This window comes from Oryctolagus cuniculus, chromosome 10 (assembly GCF_051225735.1).
Source record: "Oryctolagus cuniculus isolate XC-2025 breed Fujian yellow rabbit chromosome 10, ASM5122573v1, whole genome shotgun sequence".
In the NCBI taxonomy this organism is placed as follows: Eukaryota; Metazoa; Chordata; class Mammalia; order Lagomorpha; family Leporidae; genus Oryctolagus; species Oryctolagus cuniculus.
In genome coordinates, this window is record NC_142876.1 from 45878680 (window position 1) to 45900132 (window position 21453).

A 21453-nucleotide genomic window follows, 5' to 3' on the forward strand; every position below is an offset into this window, starting at 1 on the left:
CCACAGGGACTTGGGCCATTTTCTGCTGCTTTCCCAGGTGCATTATCAGGGAACTGGATCGGAAGTGGAGCAGCCAGGACTTGAACTGGTATCTGTATGGGATGCTGGCTCTGCAGGCCGTGGCTTTGATCTGCTGCACCAGAGCATTTGCTCTCACTCTGCCTTTCAAATACATGAAAATTAATAAACGTTTAATAAAAAAAGCAAGCCTGTCTTAGATATTCACGAGTGCTAACCTTTTAAGAAAAAACATGATTTGTAGAAAGTTTGTGACAGATAACTATGGTAGCTTTGAAATTACTAGTTAGATAGCCCTCTCATCTGCTGGTTCTCTCCCTAAATACCTGTAACAGCTGGAACTAGGGCAAGGCCCAAGTCTGAGCCAAGAACTCAATTCAGGTCTGCCACATGGGTAGCAGGAATCAAATTATTTGAACCATCATTGCTATTTCCCAGAGTCAGGAGAAGGTGGTATCAAACCACTAGGCCAAATGTGTACCCTTAACACAGAAGTTTTTGAGAGTAGTAAATTATATTTTTAAAATATCTTTGAATGGTCTTTAACTATGAGTTCAACAAGTTAGTAAGCTTTGGTTGTAATTTTAAAACCAAGTTATATTATGATACAGGAATTAGAAAGTAAAAGGAGAAAAACTGCTGCTACTTTTTCGCAACAAAAAGATCTTGTTTCACAGTAAGAGTGTTTTCATTTTTTTTTTTTTTTTTTTGCTTTTCAAGAATGAATAATTCTAGATTTCTTATGTAGTAGTCCGTGGGAAAAAATATTGTATACCTTTACAAAAAAAATTTCATGAAGAATCAATCAGGCAAGATTGACCTTATGTCATCCCCAACTGAGACATCTCGGTAGTACTGCCATAAAGAATATGCATCAGCATTCCTAAAAATGGCCAGCAGAATGAAACATACATAATCAGAGTTTGGAATGAAGAAGGAGAAACAAATCATTTCAAAGCTGCTTTTATGGTAACTAGCTGCTGATTCAGGATACTAGTTGAATTCTTGAGTTTTTTATACAGTAAATTTGTCTTCACATTGTATTCTTACTGCCATTATTTATTTACCATTATTTAATGGTAAAATGCTTAGATGGGTTTGAGAACTCCTTGAAGATCCTTTGAAGATTTTCTTTCTAATATCTTTGGTAAGAGGAAAACAAAGACATAGACTTCTTTGTACTTCAATTTTATATTTGGAATGTTGCTGAACATTTGGTAACTTTGGATGTGACAAGCTGTTAGAGTGTTGATTGCATTTTTCTTTTTTATTTAGGAATATGGTATTGGCTGAAAGATGCGTATTGCTTAGTGCTGAAATTTTAAAAAGTCAAAGCAAGTACTCAGAAGCTGCAGCTCTCCTAATACGGTTGACTAGTGAGGTACTGAAATTGCTTTCTTTGGCATTGTTCATTAATTTAAAAGTCTAGCTTTCTTAGGATGGACAAAACAAAATTTGTAGGGTACTCTCTTTGAGAATTTATAACATGGATATTTGAGTTATTTGTTGAATTAATTTTAAATATAACTTTTTATAAGCTGAAGTTATTGACATATTTTAAGTCTATGTTTTGTTTTTATTAACCATAGATGTGTATTGGGCATGACTTAGGAACATTCTGTCCTATGCAAAACAGTATTTAAAACAATATGCATAAGCATAATTTCTAATATAAAAAGTTATCTCTGAAGAATTTTTAATCTGATTTTTAACTAGTATGAACTTTGTGAACATTTTAAAAAGTTACCAGTATATCATGAATATTTCAAAAGGAAGAAAAGATAATCCTTTCATTATCTCTATGGAAGGTTTTACAAAAGACATTATTGAGTTGCATTGACCATAGGCATGTAAAACATGGTAGTAATTCCATCATAATTATGGTTAAAAATGTGTGTGTGTGTGTGTGGAGAGAGAGAGCGAGAAAGCGACTACATGCACATGTGCTGATGAGCAAGCTCCTATCTTCTGGTTCACTCCCCAGATGCCTGCAGTGGCTCAGTCAACATTATCCAGGTTTCCCTTGTGGGTAGTGGGAACCCAATTACTTGATCCATGACTATTGCCTCTCAGAGTCTGTGTTGGTGGGAAGCTAGAGTCAGGAACTAGAGTGGGGGATTGTCTCCAGGCACTCCCATGTGATATATAGGTGTCACTAAGCCCATTCCCTAGGATATTTTTTTTTTTTTAAAGATTTATTTATTTATTTGAAAGGCTGAGTTACAGAGAGGCAGAGAGAGAGAGAGAGAGAGACAAGTCTTCCATTCTCTGGTTCACTCCCCAAATGGCCTCAACTGCCAGAGCTATACTGAACTGAAGCCAGGAGCCAGGAGCTTCTTCCGGGTCTCCCACGTGGGTGCAGGGGTCCAAGGACCTGGGCCATCTTGTACTGCTTTCCCAGGCCATAGCAGAGAGCAGGATCGGAAGTGGAGCAGCCAGGTATCGAACCGGCATCCATGTGGGATGCCGGGATTTTAGGCAACGGCTTTACCTGCTATGCCATGGTGCCAGCCCAGGATATGTTTTTTAAGATAAATATTCATTAACAAAGGAACAAAATAAAAAACATCTTTTGTTTTTCCCTTTAAAAAGTGTTTTAAAGTGTTACATTACCTTAGAGTTTTAAATCTTGAACCACTACTGTACTTTATACATTATTTGGAAGATTTTGTTCATAGTCATGATTTTTATTTTAAATCTGTCTCTAATCCTGATGTCTTTTTGAACTTTACATTTGTTTAGCCAACTGTCTTTTAGCTTATGTACTTGAATGTTTCCAAGGCTTCTTTATATTTTGAAATTTTTATTGTGAATTTTATTTATTTTGAATTTTTATTTATTTAATTTACTGATTTGAAAAGTAGAGAGACAAAAATCTCCTGTCTTCTGGTTTACTCCTCAAATACTCATAATGGCCAGAAGTGGGAGACTGAAGCCAAGAGACAGAACTCAAGTCCAGGTCTCCCATGTGGGCGACGGGGACCCAAGTACTTAAGCTGTCACCTGCTGCCTCCCAGATAGGAAGCTTGCTTTGGAAACCGTGATGGGATTTTGAACCCAAGCACTCTGATTCGGGATACGGGCATCTGAAACAGCATCTTAACTACTATGTCATACTCCTATCCCCACTCATCCCCTCCCCTTAAATTAACACCATCAGTGGGCTGAAAATTTCTTACTTGATATCAAGTGATATCTTTAATTATGTTATCTGTGCTAGCTTTTATTTGCTCAAGGCAGAGACTGCTTGAGATGCTCCTATATTCTCCTGTCCTGCTAGTGTACTTCTCTTTGTTTTTAAAAACTCCTCCTGTCACAGTTCAAGTCCTCAATGCCTTTCTCCTGAACTATGACCTTTTTCCTCTTGATTCATCTAATTGACACCAAATTTATTAGTCCTGCTATCAATCATGGCTTTCAGATGGTCTTTCCTTATACTCTGCATCATCCTAAGTGTGTCTGTTCTGCTTTCCATGTAATGTGGTAAAGTCTGACTTGTTATATTACATTGGAAATTATGTTTAAGTTGTTAGCTCCTTGAGGGCAGGAGACTGTGTTGCCTGTTACATTTTTTATTCCTTAGTGCCTAATGCTGGACTTCACCAATGGTAGATACTCTACAGATGTTTGTTGAATTAAGCCATTAATTCTTCTAAAAATATTTCTGTAAGACATAACTAGTTAGGTTCATGGGTGATTTTAAATTTTAAATTTATTTAATAATTGATGTTGCATGTGTACTGACCAATAAACGTGAACAGATACTAGATATAAACTACTTGGTAGAGCTGAGTGTAGGCTCTTCAGTGTATTGTATTCTCTTAATAAATAATTTGATCTTGGGTTTCAGTGTGTTGCTGTGTTTTTCAATTTGGGAACTTTAAGTGAAATGTAAAAAGAATTTATGACTCAAGAGCTTGAATAAAATTTCTTTTTGTTTTTCTTGCTTAAATACTTGTAATTGCCGTTCTGTCTTCATATGTGAATTTTGGAGCATATCTTTTGTTGGCATTATAACCTTACTGTTTTCTGTCATTCTTCTTTTTTTTTCTTCACCCTTATTTCCCAAATCTGGATGATTTATTTTGTCTTGAAAGTCTAGAAAATATACTACATTTATTGCCTTGAGTGGAGGGGTTGGGTCAGGTAGTAGTGCATTTCCTCAGAAATGGTTTTTCTCAAAGGTCTTTTTTGCTATACCATTCTTTTTTTTTTTTTTTTTTTTTTTTAAGTATAACTTGAAAGCAAAGATTGCTAGACATGTGTGAAATTATGTTAAATCTTAACCAGTAATTTGTTTATTGTATATATTTTGTGAACTATAAAGTCTGTATGATATGGAAAGTACACTGTCTTGAGGTTAGAGAGCCGAACTACATACTCTGACATTCATGAATTGTGTTTCCTACATTTTTGTCAATACCATTGTAGCAAAAGACAGCTATGAGGCCTGGTGAAAAAGTGTACTTTGGCTTTATTTTTGAGACTACAAATTTATGTGCAAGTGGATTTTGTTTAATACTGTGGGACTGTCAGAATGACAGAGGAAACCCGGCTTAATTAGACATGTCAGATTTATTAACACATAGTGGAGCACGTTTGAATTTGGTTCTAAAGACAGTGCTACTTGTGTCTTATGTTTATGTTGAATACTTACCTTGAACTCATAAGGCTTTATTTCTGTAATTGTGTGTAAAAGATGACATATCAGTGCTAAGGGATATTGATAGCAATTTTTTTTATGTTTCTTCAGCGTGGGAGCAATTAGTCCTGTGGGAAATTGATCCACTGATAACACTTTTCCTGTTAACTACACAGTCATACAAAGAAAAAGTCTTAAAATTGATAAACGGTTTTGTTTGAAATTTGATTCACTTTAGTAACTGTAATTGGTACCTTCTCAACTGTGTTTTTATGGAAATGGTAATTAAGTTCTGTCTTTGTCCATTTTTTGTTGCTACAATGGAATGGGACAGACTGGGTGACTTATAAAGAATAGAAATTTATTTGGCTCACAGTTCTGGAGACTGGGGAACCCCAAGATCATAGCACTGGCATCTGGTGAAGGCCTCATAGTGTGTTATCCCCTGTGGAAGGTGGAAAGGCAGGACAGGACATTAGAGGGTAGAACTAGCTTTATAAAGAAATCCCTTCTCATGATAACTAATCCCCCCCACTGTTGCCACGATGATTAAGTTTCCAACACATGAAAGCCATGTTCAAGCCACAACAAGGCCTCTACCTGAGATGATTTTTTTCTCTTACTACATATTCTCACTTTAAGTTGTTGCCCTGGTTGTGGGCAAGAGTTTTTGCTGAAACAGTTTCGCAGATTTTTATTTTATTTTATTTTAAAATTTATTTATTTATTTGAAAGGCAGAGTTAGAGAGAGAAAGAGAGAAGAGAGGCAGGGATATCTTCCATCCACTGGTTCACTCACCAAATGATTGTAATGGCTGGAGCTGGACCTACCTGAAGCCAGGAACCAAGAGCTGCTTCTGGATCCTCCCACAAGGGTGCAGGAGCTCACGTGGGCCATGCTCTGCTGGCTTGCCTGGTTATGGGCAGATTTTTAGATAGCGATTCATGCTGAAATGTTGTCACAGATTTTTTATTTTTGTTTTATTTTTAAAAACATTTATTTACTTGAAAGACAGCGTTACAGAGAGGTAGAAGCAGAGGCAGAGTGAGAGAAAAGTCTTCAATCTGGCTGGCGCCACGGCTCACTAGGCTAATCCTCCGCCTTACGGTGCCAGCACACCGGGTTCTAGTCCCGGTCGGGGCGCTGGATTCTGTCCCAGTTGCCCATCTTCCAGGCCAGCTCTCTGCTGTGGCCAGGGAGTGCAGTGGAGGATGGCCCAAGTGCTTGGGCCCTGCACCCCATGGGAGACCAGGAGAAGCACCTGGCTCCTGGCTTCGGATCAGCGCGGTGCGCTGGCCGCAGTGCTCCAGCCGTGGCGGCCATTGGAAGGTGAACCAACAGCAAAAGGAAGACCTTTCTCTGTCTTTCTCTCTCTCTCGCTATCCACTCTGCCTGTCAAAAAAAATAAAAAATAAATAAAAAAAAATTCTTTGATCTGCTGGTTCATTCCCCAAATGGCCCCAACGGCTAGAGCTGGCCCAGTCTGATGCCAGGAACCAGGAGCTTCTTCCAGCTATCCCACGTGGATGCAGAGGCCCAGGGACTTGGGCTATCTTCTGCTGCTTTTCCAGGCCATAGCAGGGAGCTGGATTGGAATTGGAATAGCCAGACCTTGAACTGGCACCCATATGGGATGCAGGTTCTACAGGTGGTGGCTTTACCCACTATGCCACAGCACCAGCCCCTAGATTTTTCATTTTCTTAGTTCCTCAGACAGCATATATAATAGATTTGTCTATCATAAGTATGAACTGACACTTAGTAAAATTTCATTCCTTTAAAGCATCTGATTTCTGAATAAAACCACTACTTTGTAAAATACTTTCATTTCTGTACTAGCACTACTGATGACAGTTGTTTTTTTTTTTTTTCCAGAATCATTTTATCCCCCTCAAAATACTGCTTTTAACATTTTGGGTGTTAGTATAAGAGATAAGGTCTAATGATGATAAAAGCACAGTGAAATATGACAGCTGTGCATTTAGCTCTGCAAACTGACTGTTTATCTAACAGTCTGCTGCCTGCAAGAGTCAAAATTTTGTTTCATCTGTTAATACAAGCCCTGGACTTCCAGGTCACTCTTGAATTGTTCAGCCCTTTTGAGTGTTAAATTTGAGAAGACTGTGTGTTTATTGTGCTGGTTTTCAACTGGAGAATTATTTATGAACCATCAAAGATACCAAGGGCATTTTCCTTATTATTATTACTTTTGAGATTTATTTATTTACTTGAAAGAGTTAGAGAGGGGGAGAGAGAGATTTTCCATCCACTGGTTCATTCCTCAGATGGCCGCAGTGGCTGGGGTTGGGCCAGGTTGAAGCCAGGAATGAGGAGCTTCTTCCAAGTCTCCCATTTGTGTAGCAGGGGCCCAAGCGCTTGGGCCATCTGCTGCCAATTTTCCCAGGCCATTAACAGATAGAAGTTGGGTTGGAAGTAGAGCAGCTGGGACACGAACTGGTACCCATATGGGATGCTAGCATCGCAGGTGGCAGCTCTACCCATTATGCCACAGTGCCAGCCCTCTACTTTCATTATTTTAATTAGTATTTTAATAGAGTGACCAGGATCACTACCCATCCAAGTTTTGCAGTTTAATGAAGCTTCATAGACAATTAAGAAACATATATGTATCTAATGTGTGTTTGCGTATGCTTATGTCAATAAACTTAAGAAATTTGTAGGACTTAAAAAGAACTATGAAACTTGATGAGGCCTGAAGAAATTCTCAAATTGAAAAGCTAGTTAGAGTGACTTGTTCTAGCTATTAAAATATAAGGCTACAGAGATTAAAAGCATTTGTAGTGATAATAGACAGGGTTAATGGAATAGGATGGGAATTTTAATACTGCATATAATTAAGGTATTATTTAAAATCAGTGGTGAGGCTTTGGTATTAACTAAATGATATTGTGACATCTAATCAGTTTTTTGATTGGATTCCTACTTTATTATGTGATAATATATTATAATGACTAAACTGTAACAAAAAGTGAAACCAGTGTAATTATATATACATATACATATATATATATATATATGAAGCCAATATAATACCAGAAGAAAATGTACTTTTAAAAATCTAGGAGTAGGCTGGCGCCGTGGCTCACTAGGCTAATCCTCCGCCTTACGGTGCCGGCACACCGGGTTCTAGTCCCGGCCCGGGCGCCGGATTCTGTCCCAGTTGCCCATCTTCCAGGCCAGCTCTCTGCTGTGGCCAGGGAGTGCAGTGGAGGATGGCCCAAGTGCTTGGGTCCTGCACCCCATGGGAGACCAGGAGAAGTACCTGGCTCTTGCCATCGGATCAGCGCGGTGCGCCGGCAGTGCGCCGGCCGTGGTGGCCATTGGAGGGTGAACCAACGGCAAAAGGAAGACCTTTCTCTCTGTCTCTCTGTCTCTCTCTCTCTCTCACTGTCCACTCTGCCTGTCCAAAAAAAAAAAAAAAATCTAGGAATAAAAATATCCTTTCTTTGATACATTTTCTCGAAGCCTTGAAAAAGGTTAACAGCATGATTGACTATAAAAGAATAAACTATTTCCTGTCAAAACTGGGAAGTTCTTTTTGCAAAATGTGTGACAAAGGACTGATATCAAATATACAAAAAGAAGTAATAAAAAAATCCATTTGCAAAATGGTATTAACAGGCAATTCACAGCTAAAATAGAAAGGCCCCTAAACATATCAGCTTTACTGTTAAAGAAATGTTTGTTAAATAACAAGGTATTGTTTTTCTTTTATTAGTTAGGTAAAAATTTTTTAAAAGCCTTTTTTCTGAGTAGAGTGGAAAACATGCATTCTTTCTCTGTTGATGAGAGTATGTATTAGTGCTATTTTTGGTAGCAATTTGACTGTATTAATTAGAATTTAAAGTATATGCATAGCTCTCATTAACTCAGGGATTCTGCTTCCAGCAATTTAATGAAAATATTTGAATGGTTACTTACTCAAAAATGTTTCCATAAATTTTTTATAGTAACAAGTATGAAGCCATACTTAGTCAACTGAGGACTGTATTAATAAGTTATGGTGCGTTTATGCGTTGGAATTCAATGTACTTTTAAAAGAAATGAAGGATTTGGATGTCTACAAAGAATCCCATGATATTAAGTGAAAACAAGGTACTCTGATACCACTTATGTGTAAAAAAAGTACTGTATTTTTAAAAAATCTTAGGTATTAGGCATCATCATAAACATGCACATAAGACACATAAAGGGAGAAGGAGAGTGAGAAGTAACATGTAAAATACCAAACTACAAACAATAGTTAGCTCTGTCAGAGAGGCTCACCTTTCCTTCATTTATTCTTCCTTCCTTCCTTCATTTTATTTTATTTTATTTTATTTTATTTTATTTTATTTTATTTTATTTATTTGAAAGGCAGAGTTAGAGAGATCTTCCATCTGCTGGTTCACTTGCCAAATGACCACAATGGCTGGAGCTGGGCCAGGCAGAAGCCAGGAGCTTCAACTGGTCTCCCACATGGGTCCAAGAACTTGGGCCATCTTCTGCTTTCCCAGGTGCATTAGCAGGGAGCTGGATAGGATGGAGCAGCCAGGACTCGAGCTGGCACCCATATGGGATGTTGTTGCCACAGATGGCAGCTTAACCTGTTATGCTACAATGCTGGCCCTTCTTCATTTATTCTTAAAAAAAAAAAAAAAAGGTTTAATGACTTTTTAAAAGGAAAAAAAAATTCCTAAATAAAAAAAAGTAAGCTCCCAAAATCCCCCACGTAATTCTGATATATACTCTTGGTTAAGAATTACTCATTAATTATACATTCTTGATTTTTCTGCTTACTAGCTTTGGATTATTAGTTACCAGATAAGTCTGATGATTTAGTTTTTTTTTTTTGTCAATAAGGATTGAAATGATAAAATAACTACCATTTGTAATAGGTGCTCTCTAGATGATTTCCTCAGAAATGTGTAGCCCTTAAATTGGTCTTATGAACACTTTTTTACATAACTATAATCTGTTGAAATTACTGCATTTAAAGTCAATGTTTTCTGTTTTCAACTTTTCCTGGGGAAAATAATGGCAGCAGAACACATGGAAGGGCATGGTAAGTTCAGCCAAGAATAGCTGAAATCCTAGAGAAAGTTTTGGTGAAAATATTGTTGATACTTAATCAACAATCTTTAGTACTTTCTCAATTATTTGTAAACTGATGATGACTCTTTCAATTCAAAGGTTATTTTAACAGATGATAGTGTAAATGTAGTATGTGGTTTTCATAGATGTTTGGTTGTAAGGATTATTTGGAGTGGAAATGGATTTGAAAATGTTATACTGCTTACTAATATATTAATAGCAAGTGAAAAGGTAATCACTTAACAGTCATTTTGGCCCTCCTGAATTATAGCAAAAATTGAGGATTCCTTTAAATACAGTAAAACTTTACAGAAAGTAAAGTAGTAGATTAGGTTATTTCATAACTTGTGCACATTCTGTTTTATCTTGCCTTTTTTTCTTGGATGGGTAGAAATATGAGAGGTCACAGATAAATTTACAAAAGAAAGTATCTTTTTTCTGTGCTTTGTGTTTCCCGTTTTGTATGTAAGTGGTATACATGTGTTAAAGTCTGAGTTTTGTAATGCTTTTATTTTTTCATTTGAGAAAGAATTGCAGTTTTTCAGAGATTTGTTACATGGCTCATATAATAACCAGACATTTAAATTTTATAAAAAAACATAAAATATTGCATGATAATTTTTGAAGACTTTGTAGAAGCTTGTGCTTATTGGAAGGGAGAATCAAGATTGCCCCTTGTTCTTTATCCTCATAAGTTACACATTGGATTTGCTATATGTTAAGAAAGTAAATGTTTTGTCACAAGTTTTTAACTTTCGATTTTGTGAAACTAACCTTGTTTCCTTCTCAACATTCAATAGGATTCTGATCTTCGAAGTGCACTTCTTTTGGAACAGGCAGCACATTGCTTTATAAACATGAAGACTCCCATGGTTAGAAAATATGCATTTCATATGATATTGGCAGGTCATCGGTTTAGTAAAGCAGGACAGGTGAGTACAGTTTATTTAAAATGAATAACTAAATTATTTCATAATGTGTGTCATTGGTCAATTTTTTTAAGATCTAATATTAGTCCTGCACTTGATCTTAGCCAAAAGGCTGAGAAGCAATGAGATCTAAATTAGTCCTAAAAGCTCAATAAATTTTGTTCTGAGGTAATATATTACATTAGTTAAACACGTAAGATTTGGATAGATCTGAACTTTAATTTTGATCTTAGGTTTACAGCTTGGCTTTGGACAAATTGCTTGACTTCTCTGAGCCTTCTTTTTTTTATTTATAAAATTGGTCATTTACCTAAATTTTTGTAAGGTTAAACCAAGCCATGTGTTATTGTGAAGGGCCAGATACAGTATATACATTCCATTAGAAACGAATTCTCCTCACTTCAGCTCTGATGTTCTGTTGTTTCTCAGAGTGCTTTGTAATGTTCTTGATTAAATATTTAATGTGTAGAGATTTTCTGTCTCTTGACTCTGGAAGCAGTTAAGTTGAAGGGATCTTTATTGATTTAAAGAGATATCTCCAGCCCCAGTTGTCCCTATAAGCATTATAGGAGAGACCTTCGTTAGAGGCTAAGAGTAGTTGGAGCAATTGAGATTGTGGTTTACTGTAAATTTAGGTAGGGATGTGATTTGAATAATTACCTGTGTATTTCAGAAACTCTACCAGGTACTAAGCATACGCCATGAAATCTGTGTGATCTTGCCATTTAAGGAGCTTTTGATCTAGTAGTGTGGAGTACTAGGGATTAAAAATCCTCATTTTTAAAACTTAATTAATATAAATTTTCATTAATATAATTGCATTTTTACAGGTCTGTACTAACCAACACATGCCAGTGTTTTAAATGTATGTTATTTTAAAGGTACAAAGAAATAAAGATGTTCAAAAATCCCCCTAAATTTCAGGTAAAAATACTAAGACTTTAACCATTTCAAGATTGAATTCCTGTTTTTGGAACCTGTGGAAAGTAAGAAATATGTAGACTTGCTTCATATTAAATTTGGAAACTTTTATAATTTTATTTTATAATTATAATTTCTAAGTCTCTAAAGTGGAAAAAGCATTAAAAATCATAACTCATTTTTCACAGCCCTTCTTCCATAGTAAGTGCAAGTGCAAATGAAGCACATTATCTCACTATTTGTCTTTGCTTAAAAAAGTTAACTATTCAAAAAGTGACAAAAGTATTAACATGTGTTTCTTTTGCTTCCTAAGAAAACTATATGCCCTGGTAGCAATGATCCACTTGTCTGTTATTGAAATTGTTACCTTTCCCCTGCATCTTTGTCCATTTTTGTAAATGGTTTCATTTGCAAGAATGGTAATGTCATTGGAAATAGAAACAGCTGCTTGTATTTACCTCCTTAAATTATAGGGCATATTGCTTCAGAAAGTTAAAAATGATGCATCTGTGGTATGTTGATATTTATCTGCTGTCTGGCTTTTGGTCTCTAACTTAGTTACCCTTTGGAGGTATTGATTCCATGGTAACTAGGTTTGTTGTCTCTTGAACACCCTATATACTCTAAACTCAGGAAAGATTTTTTCACGAACAGTATGTGGAATCCTAAGAGTATGACTAGAATGCAAGTAATACTAGAAAAGCAAATATGTGTCCTATGTTCTAGTCAAGTTTATCTTTCGTGGAAGATAGGGCCAGTTTGTTTCTAAGAAGTTCTAAGACCAGTTTGTTTCTGAGAAGCACCAACTTGTTAATCAGACAGTTGCATTAAAAATAAGTGTTGGTGAATGAGGACAAGAAAGATTATATAGCAGTGCCACTTCTCTTAGTCTTCTCTGTGCCTAAGAATTTGTGCTGTATTGCTAATCTTGTCTCAGAAGTTATTATAGTTCAGTTTTTTTATTTTTTTATTTTTGTTAAGAATATCAGCAAGAATAGGACACTTAAAAAGAGCTGTATGTGGGTGTCATGGCACAGCGGGTTAAACTGCTGCTTGCAATGCCCATATCCCATGTTGGAGTGCTGGTTTGAGTCCTGGCTATTCTGCTTCCAATCTGGCTTCCAAATAAGGCTTCCTGGAGGACACTGGAAGATGGCCCAAGTGCTTAGGCTTCTGCTGCCGATGGGGGAGATCTGGCTGGAATTCTAGGTTCTGGCTTCTGCCTGGTTCATCCCTAGCTGTTGCAGGCATTTGGGCAATGAGCCAGTGGATAGAAGGTCTGCCTCCCACACTCTCTCCATCACTCTGCCTTTCAAGTTGATGAAAATAAATAAATAAGCATTTAAAAAACGCAGACCTGATATTATTAAAATTTCAAGTCAGAAAAAAAAATTAACAAAGTACTGAGGTGAGTGCATGTGACTTTGTCCAGTATAACCTGGGTAATCTTTCTGTTCTTACTTTAAAAGACAGACTTTTAAATTCTTGTTAACTTTTTTAAGTATCTTTGGATACTTAGAAAATCTTAACAAATACATTTGAACATAACACTTCACCACATTCAGTTGTTTTAAGTCTGTTTCTTTTAATAAATGTTAAATAGCAATTGGGATTTTTTTTTTTTTCAAGAAACAACACGTAAGTATTTAGAAAATGTTTCAAGATTATAGAAAAGTTATATGTCCAGGTTAGAATTTTTTTTTATTATCTTAGGTATATTTGCGTTATTAATTAAAAATATAATGCAGTTGAATTACTTCATTATTCATAGTTGTATGAATTATCAACATGAAGAGAAAAATAAAAATTAGCAATTTTCTTTTTTTATTAAAATATTTTATTTATTTATTTGTAAGGCAGAGTTACAGACAGAGAGAGGGAGAGACAGAGACAAAGATCTTCCATCCACTGGTTCACTTCCCAAATGATTGCAATGGCCTGAGCTGGCCTGATCTGATCTGATCCGATGCCAGGAGCCAGGAGCTTCTTCCTGGTCTCCCAAGCAGGTGCAGGGGCCCAGGAACTTGGGCCATCAGCTACTGCTTTCCCAGGCCATAGCAGAGAGCTGGATCGGAAATGGAGCAGCTGGGACATGAACTGGTGACCATATAGGATGCCGGTGCTGCAAACAGAAGCTTAGCCCACTATGCCACACTGACAACCCCAGCTCCAGCAATTTTCTTAATATAAAAATTCAGGGCTTGGCTACAAGTGACAGGGCTAAGCACGAAAGGAAATTTCTCATCACAAAATGATAAAATGCAGAATAGAAGGGGCGAGGGGTACCTGATCCAGATACTGGAACGAAGTTCACAGATTGTGCTTCCTCCTTTCCCACTCTATTGGACATTACTGTCTCTCCCTCAAGACCTGGTTCATCTCTCTCAGCCTTTCATTTGGTTTAAAAAAAAATTTGTTAACATTTTTTAAAAATTCATTTTTAACAGTTTCAAATACTTCATAAATACAAATCCAAGAATTTAATGATATTTCTCCCCCCTTTCCTTTCATTTTTTTGAGATAGTATTTTAAATTTTCATTACAGTAAAAAGATTTAATGTTTCATGAAGTAAGAAATTTAACAAATAAAAAGCAACAAGACTCTATAGTTTAGTGAGAATATAGGCAAGGGTTATGAACAGTAATTACATCAAGAAATGACCATTTCACTCATATACAGTAAATTTTAAAATAATCACATTATTAAAACTTTAGTAACATAACCTTAACTTGACAATGGTATAAAACAAAGTTTTACAAAACTGTATCTCCAGCAATACTGATGCACTCAGGCATTTGGTTTTTTTGCTTTTAATTTTAGTTCCCACATATAGGGGGGAACATGCGGTATTTGTCTTCCTGTGTGCAGCTTATTTCACTCAACATGATGCCTTCCAGTTGCATCCATTAGAAATTTTTGTTTTTAAAACTGAGCCATCTCAGAGGTACATTATTTTCCCCCACCTCCAGCCTGCCTTGTGCCTATTGCCCTCATACGTTAGTATGTATTTCCCGTTTTGTAGATAGAAGAACTTTTCTTCTTTAAACCATAATACAGAAGAGTATCCTTTCTCTAAAAATTTTTGTTCTTTCTCAGTTCAAGGGTCCTTTGACTTTATGACCTTGGCATTTAGGAAGATTATGGGACAATTATTTTGTGGAGTTTTCTTCCAGTTAAGCTTTACAATATTTTTCTCATGACAGTTCAAATTTGATATCATTGTAGGAATATCACAAAAGAGATAAGTTGGTCTCACTGCAGGCCATCAAGTGACAAATAACTTTTATTTGATTTTTTTTATTCCTTATTCAAGAAAATACGTTTTTTAAAACCCACAAAGATAATTTTGACTATGCATGATTCAAAATTTATAATAACTCCTTTCAGGAGTAGTGGGTACAAGAATGTATGCTGATGCAGGGATTAGTAAGGAAAAAATCTTTGTGGCACCATCTTCTAGTTTTAAGATGGAGATTGTCTGAATTCAGAGGATGGCAGTGATAATTAATACCACCTGTTTGCTTATGGTTGTGATGGGATGTAGCATTGGAAAAAACAAAATTGCCAAACTATCACTACCAAACAAATACCAAAACAGCAGTTCTCATGCCTGTAGTTTTGGCATACTCTGTATATTTTCAGTCAGCACAATGCAGTGGTATAAAATAACCATAAAAAGTTAAATTTCTTAAAACAGCTATCAGTTATAAACTAACAACCAAGCCCCTAATTCTGATTCATGGCTCCATATGCTCTGAAAACTCTCAAATGGTTTTTCAAAGTTATTACTATTCCTGACTTATTAGACTTCTTGCCTTTGAACAGAGTAGGTACTTGCCTGCTTTACAGCCTCTTTGTTTTTAGACTATAATTTTTTAATTGCATTTTTTTCTCTGTGATTGATTTTGGCTCTCATTGGAGATTTTGGTGTTGAACATCAGCTTTCAACTATGCAATGTCTTAAGGGCTTTTCCTGTAATCATTGATCCTTTCAAATGGAGTGACTTCTTCAGTGTGTCCAAGTCTTCCATTAGTTGAGTAGAGGTGACAAGTGAGTAGAACTTGGTGATTCCACAGCCAGATCTAGATAAAATCTGTCTCCATTAATTGTGATCGACTGAAACTTGGACCTTTTCTTTGGGACTTTATTTACTTATTTATAAAGATTTATTATTTGAAAGGCAGAGAGAGAGAGAGAGAGGTTTTCTATCTGCTGGTTCACTCTCCAAATGGTTACAATGAGTGGGGCTGGGCCAGGTGTGTTTTAAAAAAATTTTTTTTTTAAATAATGGTCTTAATTGCCATGAATTTCCTGTTTCCCCTTTTTTGGTCATCTTTTCTGTCAAATATATGCTGCTTGCTTTGCTGTAAGAAATGTGGTAGTCTTCTTTTGAGCTTGTTTATTGGTGACATTTATTGCCATAGGTGGTTTTGTAGTTTTATTGCAATAGTCATAAGGTTTTGGAATTCTGTACAATTTTTCATTCTGAATATATTCTTTATAACATATAGATTTTAATCTCTTGATGTTCTCAGTTCTTCAGTAGGTACCATGAACATGTGCATCTTCATATTTGCAGACAGCATCCTAAAGAGGAAGCCATGGTGGCAGCTAATTTAGCTGGCAGAGAATCCTGCCATGTCTTGGCCAGGCAGTATTCACCGAACCACTGTCTTTACTCAATACTATATCTGAATTTTGTAAGGCATAATCTCTTCTGGTCACAGTACTGACTATTGAGTTGTGGGAGACAGACAGGTGGAAGTCCCCATGGCTGGGCCAGTATAGGAAAAAATTAAGGTTGACTTATGCAAATGTGGCATATGGCATATGTGACCACATAAATTCAATGAAAGTCTTTGATTGTAAGCAAGGATAAAAAAAGTTTTATAGAAGTATTTCCTGGATAGGAAAAATTATTTTTCGAAATGATTTCATTGATTTATTTGAAAGGGAGAAAGAGAGGAGGAGAGGGGGAGAGAGAATCTTTCATCTGCTCGTTCGCAAATGGCAGCAATAGCCAGAGCTGGGCTGATCCGAAGCCAGGAGCTTCTTCCTGGTCCCCAACATGGGTTCAGGGGCCCAAGCACTTGGGCCATCTTCTACTGCTATCCTATGTCATAGCAGAGAGCTGGGTTGGAAGAGAAGCAGCCGGGACATGAACAGGTGCCCATATGGCATGCTGGCGCCGCAGGCGGAGGCTTAGCCTACTAAACCACAGCAGTGGCCTCAAAAAATTCTTTGAAAGTGTAATTTGCTTCTAGGTAAATTGTGAGAACTGTCTTTTTTTTTTTTTTAATCATAATATTAGTGAAATCAGCTTGCCATTTTAGATGTTGAAAATTATTAGTTTGCCTTTCCCCAGAAAGAATTCAAGGTAGGTAAAGCCAGGTTGAGAGGTGAGCTCTTGCTTCTGAAGTTTACCTTTTAAGATGCTGCTCAGAGAAATAGTGAGTGGATGCCATAACAGAGGGGTATCTCTTTCGCTTTGTGTTTTCTGCTTTTCTTCACCATAAACATACACAAACTTAATTTATAAGGTGTTATATATTCCATATATAATTGTGAAGGGATTGCCATCAATGTTAATTTCATTTTTCTCATTCCCTATTAAAGGAAGAACCAATTATTGATTGTGTGTGTATGCGTGTGTCTATTTATTTTTTCCAGTTCAAGATTTGTATTATAATACTTTAATTATTTTCTTACAGAAGAAACATGCTTTACGTTGCTATTGTCAAGCCATGCAAGTTTACAAAGGGAAAGGCTGGTCTCTTGCAGAGGATCACATTAACTTCACTATTGGGCGCCAGTCCTATACGCTTAGGCAATTGGACAATGCTGTGTCTGCATTCAGGCATATTTTAATCAATGAAAGTAAACAGTCTGCTGCTCAACAGGGCACCTTCCTTAGAGAATATCTTTATGTTTATAAGGTAAGTACTTATTTTCAGGAATGGATATTGCCATTGTGTATAAGGGGTTATTTTCTGCAAAAGAGTATATTTGTTATTGTTCCTTAAGAATCTAATAAGATACTTATATTAGAATATATTTAACTATTGTAATAAAGTTGTGGCTGGCTAGGCCTCTTGGTCATAAATTTGGGTTGCATTGCCTCTCCTCATTTTCTTCAAAGAGAATTTTAATATTTCAATAAACATTTGATTTGTGGCTATCAGAATCACAAAAAAATGGTACCACAAGCTTTCTGGCTTGATTCTTCATTGTGTTTTTATAGTATCACAATTGATTTTACAGTAAAAGTGGCTCCTTTTACCATCACTTGTCAACATATGTGCCTTTTTTTTTCTTAGAAAAGAGAAGAAGCTATGGATCTGTGGAAAATAGGGTATTATGTGATAGCCCAGAAAAATTGCTAGGAAGAAAGAATATTTCACTGAGACAAGAGGATAGAAAATTGTTTTAGAGAGAAAAATTGAAAGTTGTAATTGTGATCTATTCTGCAGAAAATAACTATCATGTTAGACTTTTATTAATTTGAAGCCAGATGAGTTAGAATTTTGGCAGATAGCATGACTCACAGGAAGTAAAATGCATACAAAAATAATACTTGAATGTTTAACTTTGAAAGAGAACTAACTAGTTGAGGAACCTTCAGAAGTTCTCTTGAGGCCAGAATAAGTGATGACTGAAGTTCTTAGTTGTGAAATTTTATGACTGTATTATAGTAAGTAAAACTATATATTTAATATTTTTGCTTAATATGTCTCTAATACCTTGTACTTATTTTAAAGGTGAGGAAACATACATTAAGAAAATGTAGTTTTTCTTAGTGGCTTTTTTTCTTTCCTATTTTTCCCAGAATGTGAGTCAGCTCTCCCCAGATGGTCCTTTACCACAACTTCCTGTACCATACATTAACAGTTCAGCGACACGGGTTTTCTTTGGACATGACAGACGGCCAGCAGATGGTTAGTAAAGTTTTATTTGGCCTCACTATTTAATGACAATTTTTTTTAAGTTTATTTTTTCCTTTCACCATATAAAAATGATGTGTAGTTGAGTATAGGAAAATAAATAACTACACCACTTCACTGATTGTCCTGGTACCTGACGATAGCTACTACTTGACTGCTTTTCATTCTAACCTTAAAAACTAAAAACAATGAAAACAAAACAGTCATAATTATAACAGCTTTTCTTGCATAATATTTCTCACGTAAAAATCACTGTTTTTACATAATATTAATAAATATTTTTAATATTTGTGAGATACTTCATTCAATTTATATAATGTAGTTTAATGTTTATTAGATTGTTTGTATCTTTTTAAAATTTACTTTGAAAACCAGACAGAGAAAGAGAGAAAGTGACAGAAGAAGAGAGAAATCTCCCATCTGCTGGTTCATGCCCCAGATGCCTTCGACAGTTGGGTCTGGGCCAGGTAGAAGCAGGACCAAGGGGCCCCATCCAGGTCTCCCAAGTTCTGGATGAGAGGAACCCAAGTACTTTAGCCATCACGTGTTACCTCCCAGAGTGCACATTAGCAGGAAGTTGGAATTGGAGCAGAGCTGAGGCTGAACCCCAGTCACTCTGATACAGTTAAGTGGAGTCTTATCTGCTGTGCCAGACACCTCTCCCCTCCATCATTTTGGTTATATAAAATCATACTGTGGTGGACATCTTTCTGTATAATGGGTAGCTATTTATTGTGGAAATTTTCAAATGTACGTAAAAGCAGAGAACAGTTACCCATCTTGTTTTAAGGCTTGCTTTTTGAAATTTATTAATTTTTTAAAAAAGGTTTATTTGTTTGAAAGTCTGAGTTACAGAGAGAGGGAGAGACAGAGATATCTTCCACCCTCTGGTTCACTCGACAATGGACTGCAGTGGTGAGGATGGGCCAGGCCAAAGCTACGCCAAAATGCTGGACCCTTGCCTTTTTTTTTTAAATATAGAATAATTTCTTTAGGATTTAGCCCTAGAATGGCTTTATGGGGCCAAAATTATAAATATATTAAGACTGTTGATTCATGTTAAAATAAACTATATAATTTTAAATATTTTTGTATTTCAGCTTAATGTTTCTCCTTGAGAGATAATTTGATGTTTTTAAGAAAATAGCATGTTTATAGCAGCATTGTGTTTTTGTTTTGTTTTGTTTTGTTTTGACAGGCAGAGTTAGAGAGAGAGACAGATAGAAAGAGAAAGGTCTTCCTTCTGTTGGTTCACCTCCCAAATGGCCGCCACAGCCAGAGCTGCGCCGATCTGAAGCCAGGAGCCAGGTGCTTCCTCCTGGTCTCCCATGCAGGTGCAGGGCCCAAGCACTTAGGCCATCCTCCACTGCCCTCCCAGGCCACAGCAGATAGCTGGACTGGAAGAGGAGAACCCGGAAGCAGTGTTTTTAATAGTAAAAAAAAAAAAGTCAAAAAACTAAAATTCTTGGTAGAGAAGGAATTGATACATTTTGGTATATTTTGTTTTATTTGTATAATGGATTCATGCTGCAGGATTCATGCTTCCACATTTTTTTAAAAGATTTATTTTATTTACTTGAAAGACAAAGTTACAGAGGGAGGTAGAGACAGAGAGAGGTCTTCCATCCGATGGTTCACTCCCCTGATGGCCGCAACGGCCAGAGCTGCGCCAATCCGAAGCAAGGAGCCAGGAGCTTCTTCTGGGTCTCCCACATGGGTGCAGGGGCCCAAGGTCTTGGACCATCTTCCACTGCTATCCCAGGCCATAGCAGAGAGCTGGATATGAAGAGGAGCAGCCGGGACTAGAACCGGCATCCATATGGGATGCCAGCACTTCAGGCCAGGGCTTTAACCCGCTGCACCACAGCACTGGCCCCTCTACATGTTTGGTTATGGGTAATTCCCATAGTATAATGTCAAGTGCAAAAATTCAGTTACAGTGTGACTTTCAAACACACAGGCCAATTTTAATGCATTGTTTGTCATTCATATGTGATAAAATATCATGGATGAGAATTATGCACTTCATCTTCAGGATAGCTCTGGCAAAAGTGATGCCATTGGGGTGAGGGAGACTGAAGGGATTGGTGAGAATTGTGGAGAGGGCATCATACATTTATGAAAAAATAGGACCATGTGACAAAAGTTGTAACATCCATTTGTGAAAAAATAGGATCATGTGACAGAAGTTAGCATTTGGGGAGTTAACATTGTGATGTAGTGGGTTAAGCAACCTGTGATGGTTCGAGTCCCAGCTGCTCCGCATTGGATCCAGCTGCCTGCTAATGTACCTGGGAAGGCAGTAGAAGATGGTCCAAATGCCTGGGCTCCTGCCACCCACGTGGAAGATCCAAATGGAATTCAGGGCTCCTGGTTTCCAGCTGGCCCAGCTCCCAGCTGTTGCAGCCATTTGGGGAGAAAACAAGTAGATGGAAAAACTCTATTTGTCTCTCCCTCTCTGTCACTCTTCCTATCAAATAAATAAAATCTTTAAAAAAGGTTGGCATTTAACAAAGCTCAATATACAACTGTTTGCTATATTATTCTACAGACCTTTTCTGTAAATATTGTTTGAAATATTTCATACAAAAATTATTTGTGGAACCTAGGGAAAATGCATTCTTTCAGAGTCAAGAGGAAAAGAATATCAATATTTATAAGCTAAGTTTCATTAAGTATATTTTATAATGTTTTTATTATATTAGTATGAGTGTAATATATATTAATATAAATGCATATTATATTAGTGTATATATATATTTATTTTTTGACAGGCAGAGTTAGACAGTGAGAGAGAATTAGAGAGAAAGGTCCTCTGTCTGTTGGCTCACCCCCCAAATGGCTGCCTCAGCCGGTGTGCTGTGCTGATCCGAAGCCAGGAGCCAGGTGCCCCTCCTGGTCTCCC

At 36.7% G+C, this 21453-nt stretch overlaps 1 protein-coding gene across 4 annotated transcripts in view; it reads left to right on the forward strand.

The window, feature by feature from the left end:
• Positions 1–21453, forward strand: part of TRAPPC8 (trafficking protein particle complex subunit 8) — a 121490-nt gene that overhangs the window by 43629 nt on the left and 56408 nt on the right. For all 4 annotated transcript variants that reach the window (XM_008261178.5, XM_002713489.6, XM_051852046.3 and 1 more), the window contains 4 exons: positions 1294–1399; positions 10556–10687; positions 17319–17543; positions 18434–18542. In XM_008261178.5, coding sequence (XP_008259400.1) covers positions 1294–1399; positions 10556–10687; positions 17319–17543; positions 18434–18542 — 572 coding nt within the window. The remainder of the gene's footprint in view (positions 1–1293; positions 1400–10555; positions 10688–17318; positions 17544–18433; positions 18543–21453) is intronic.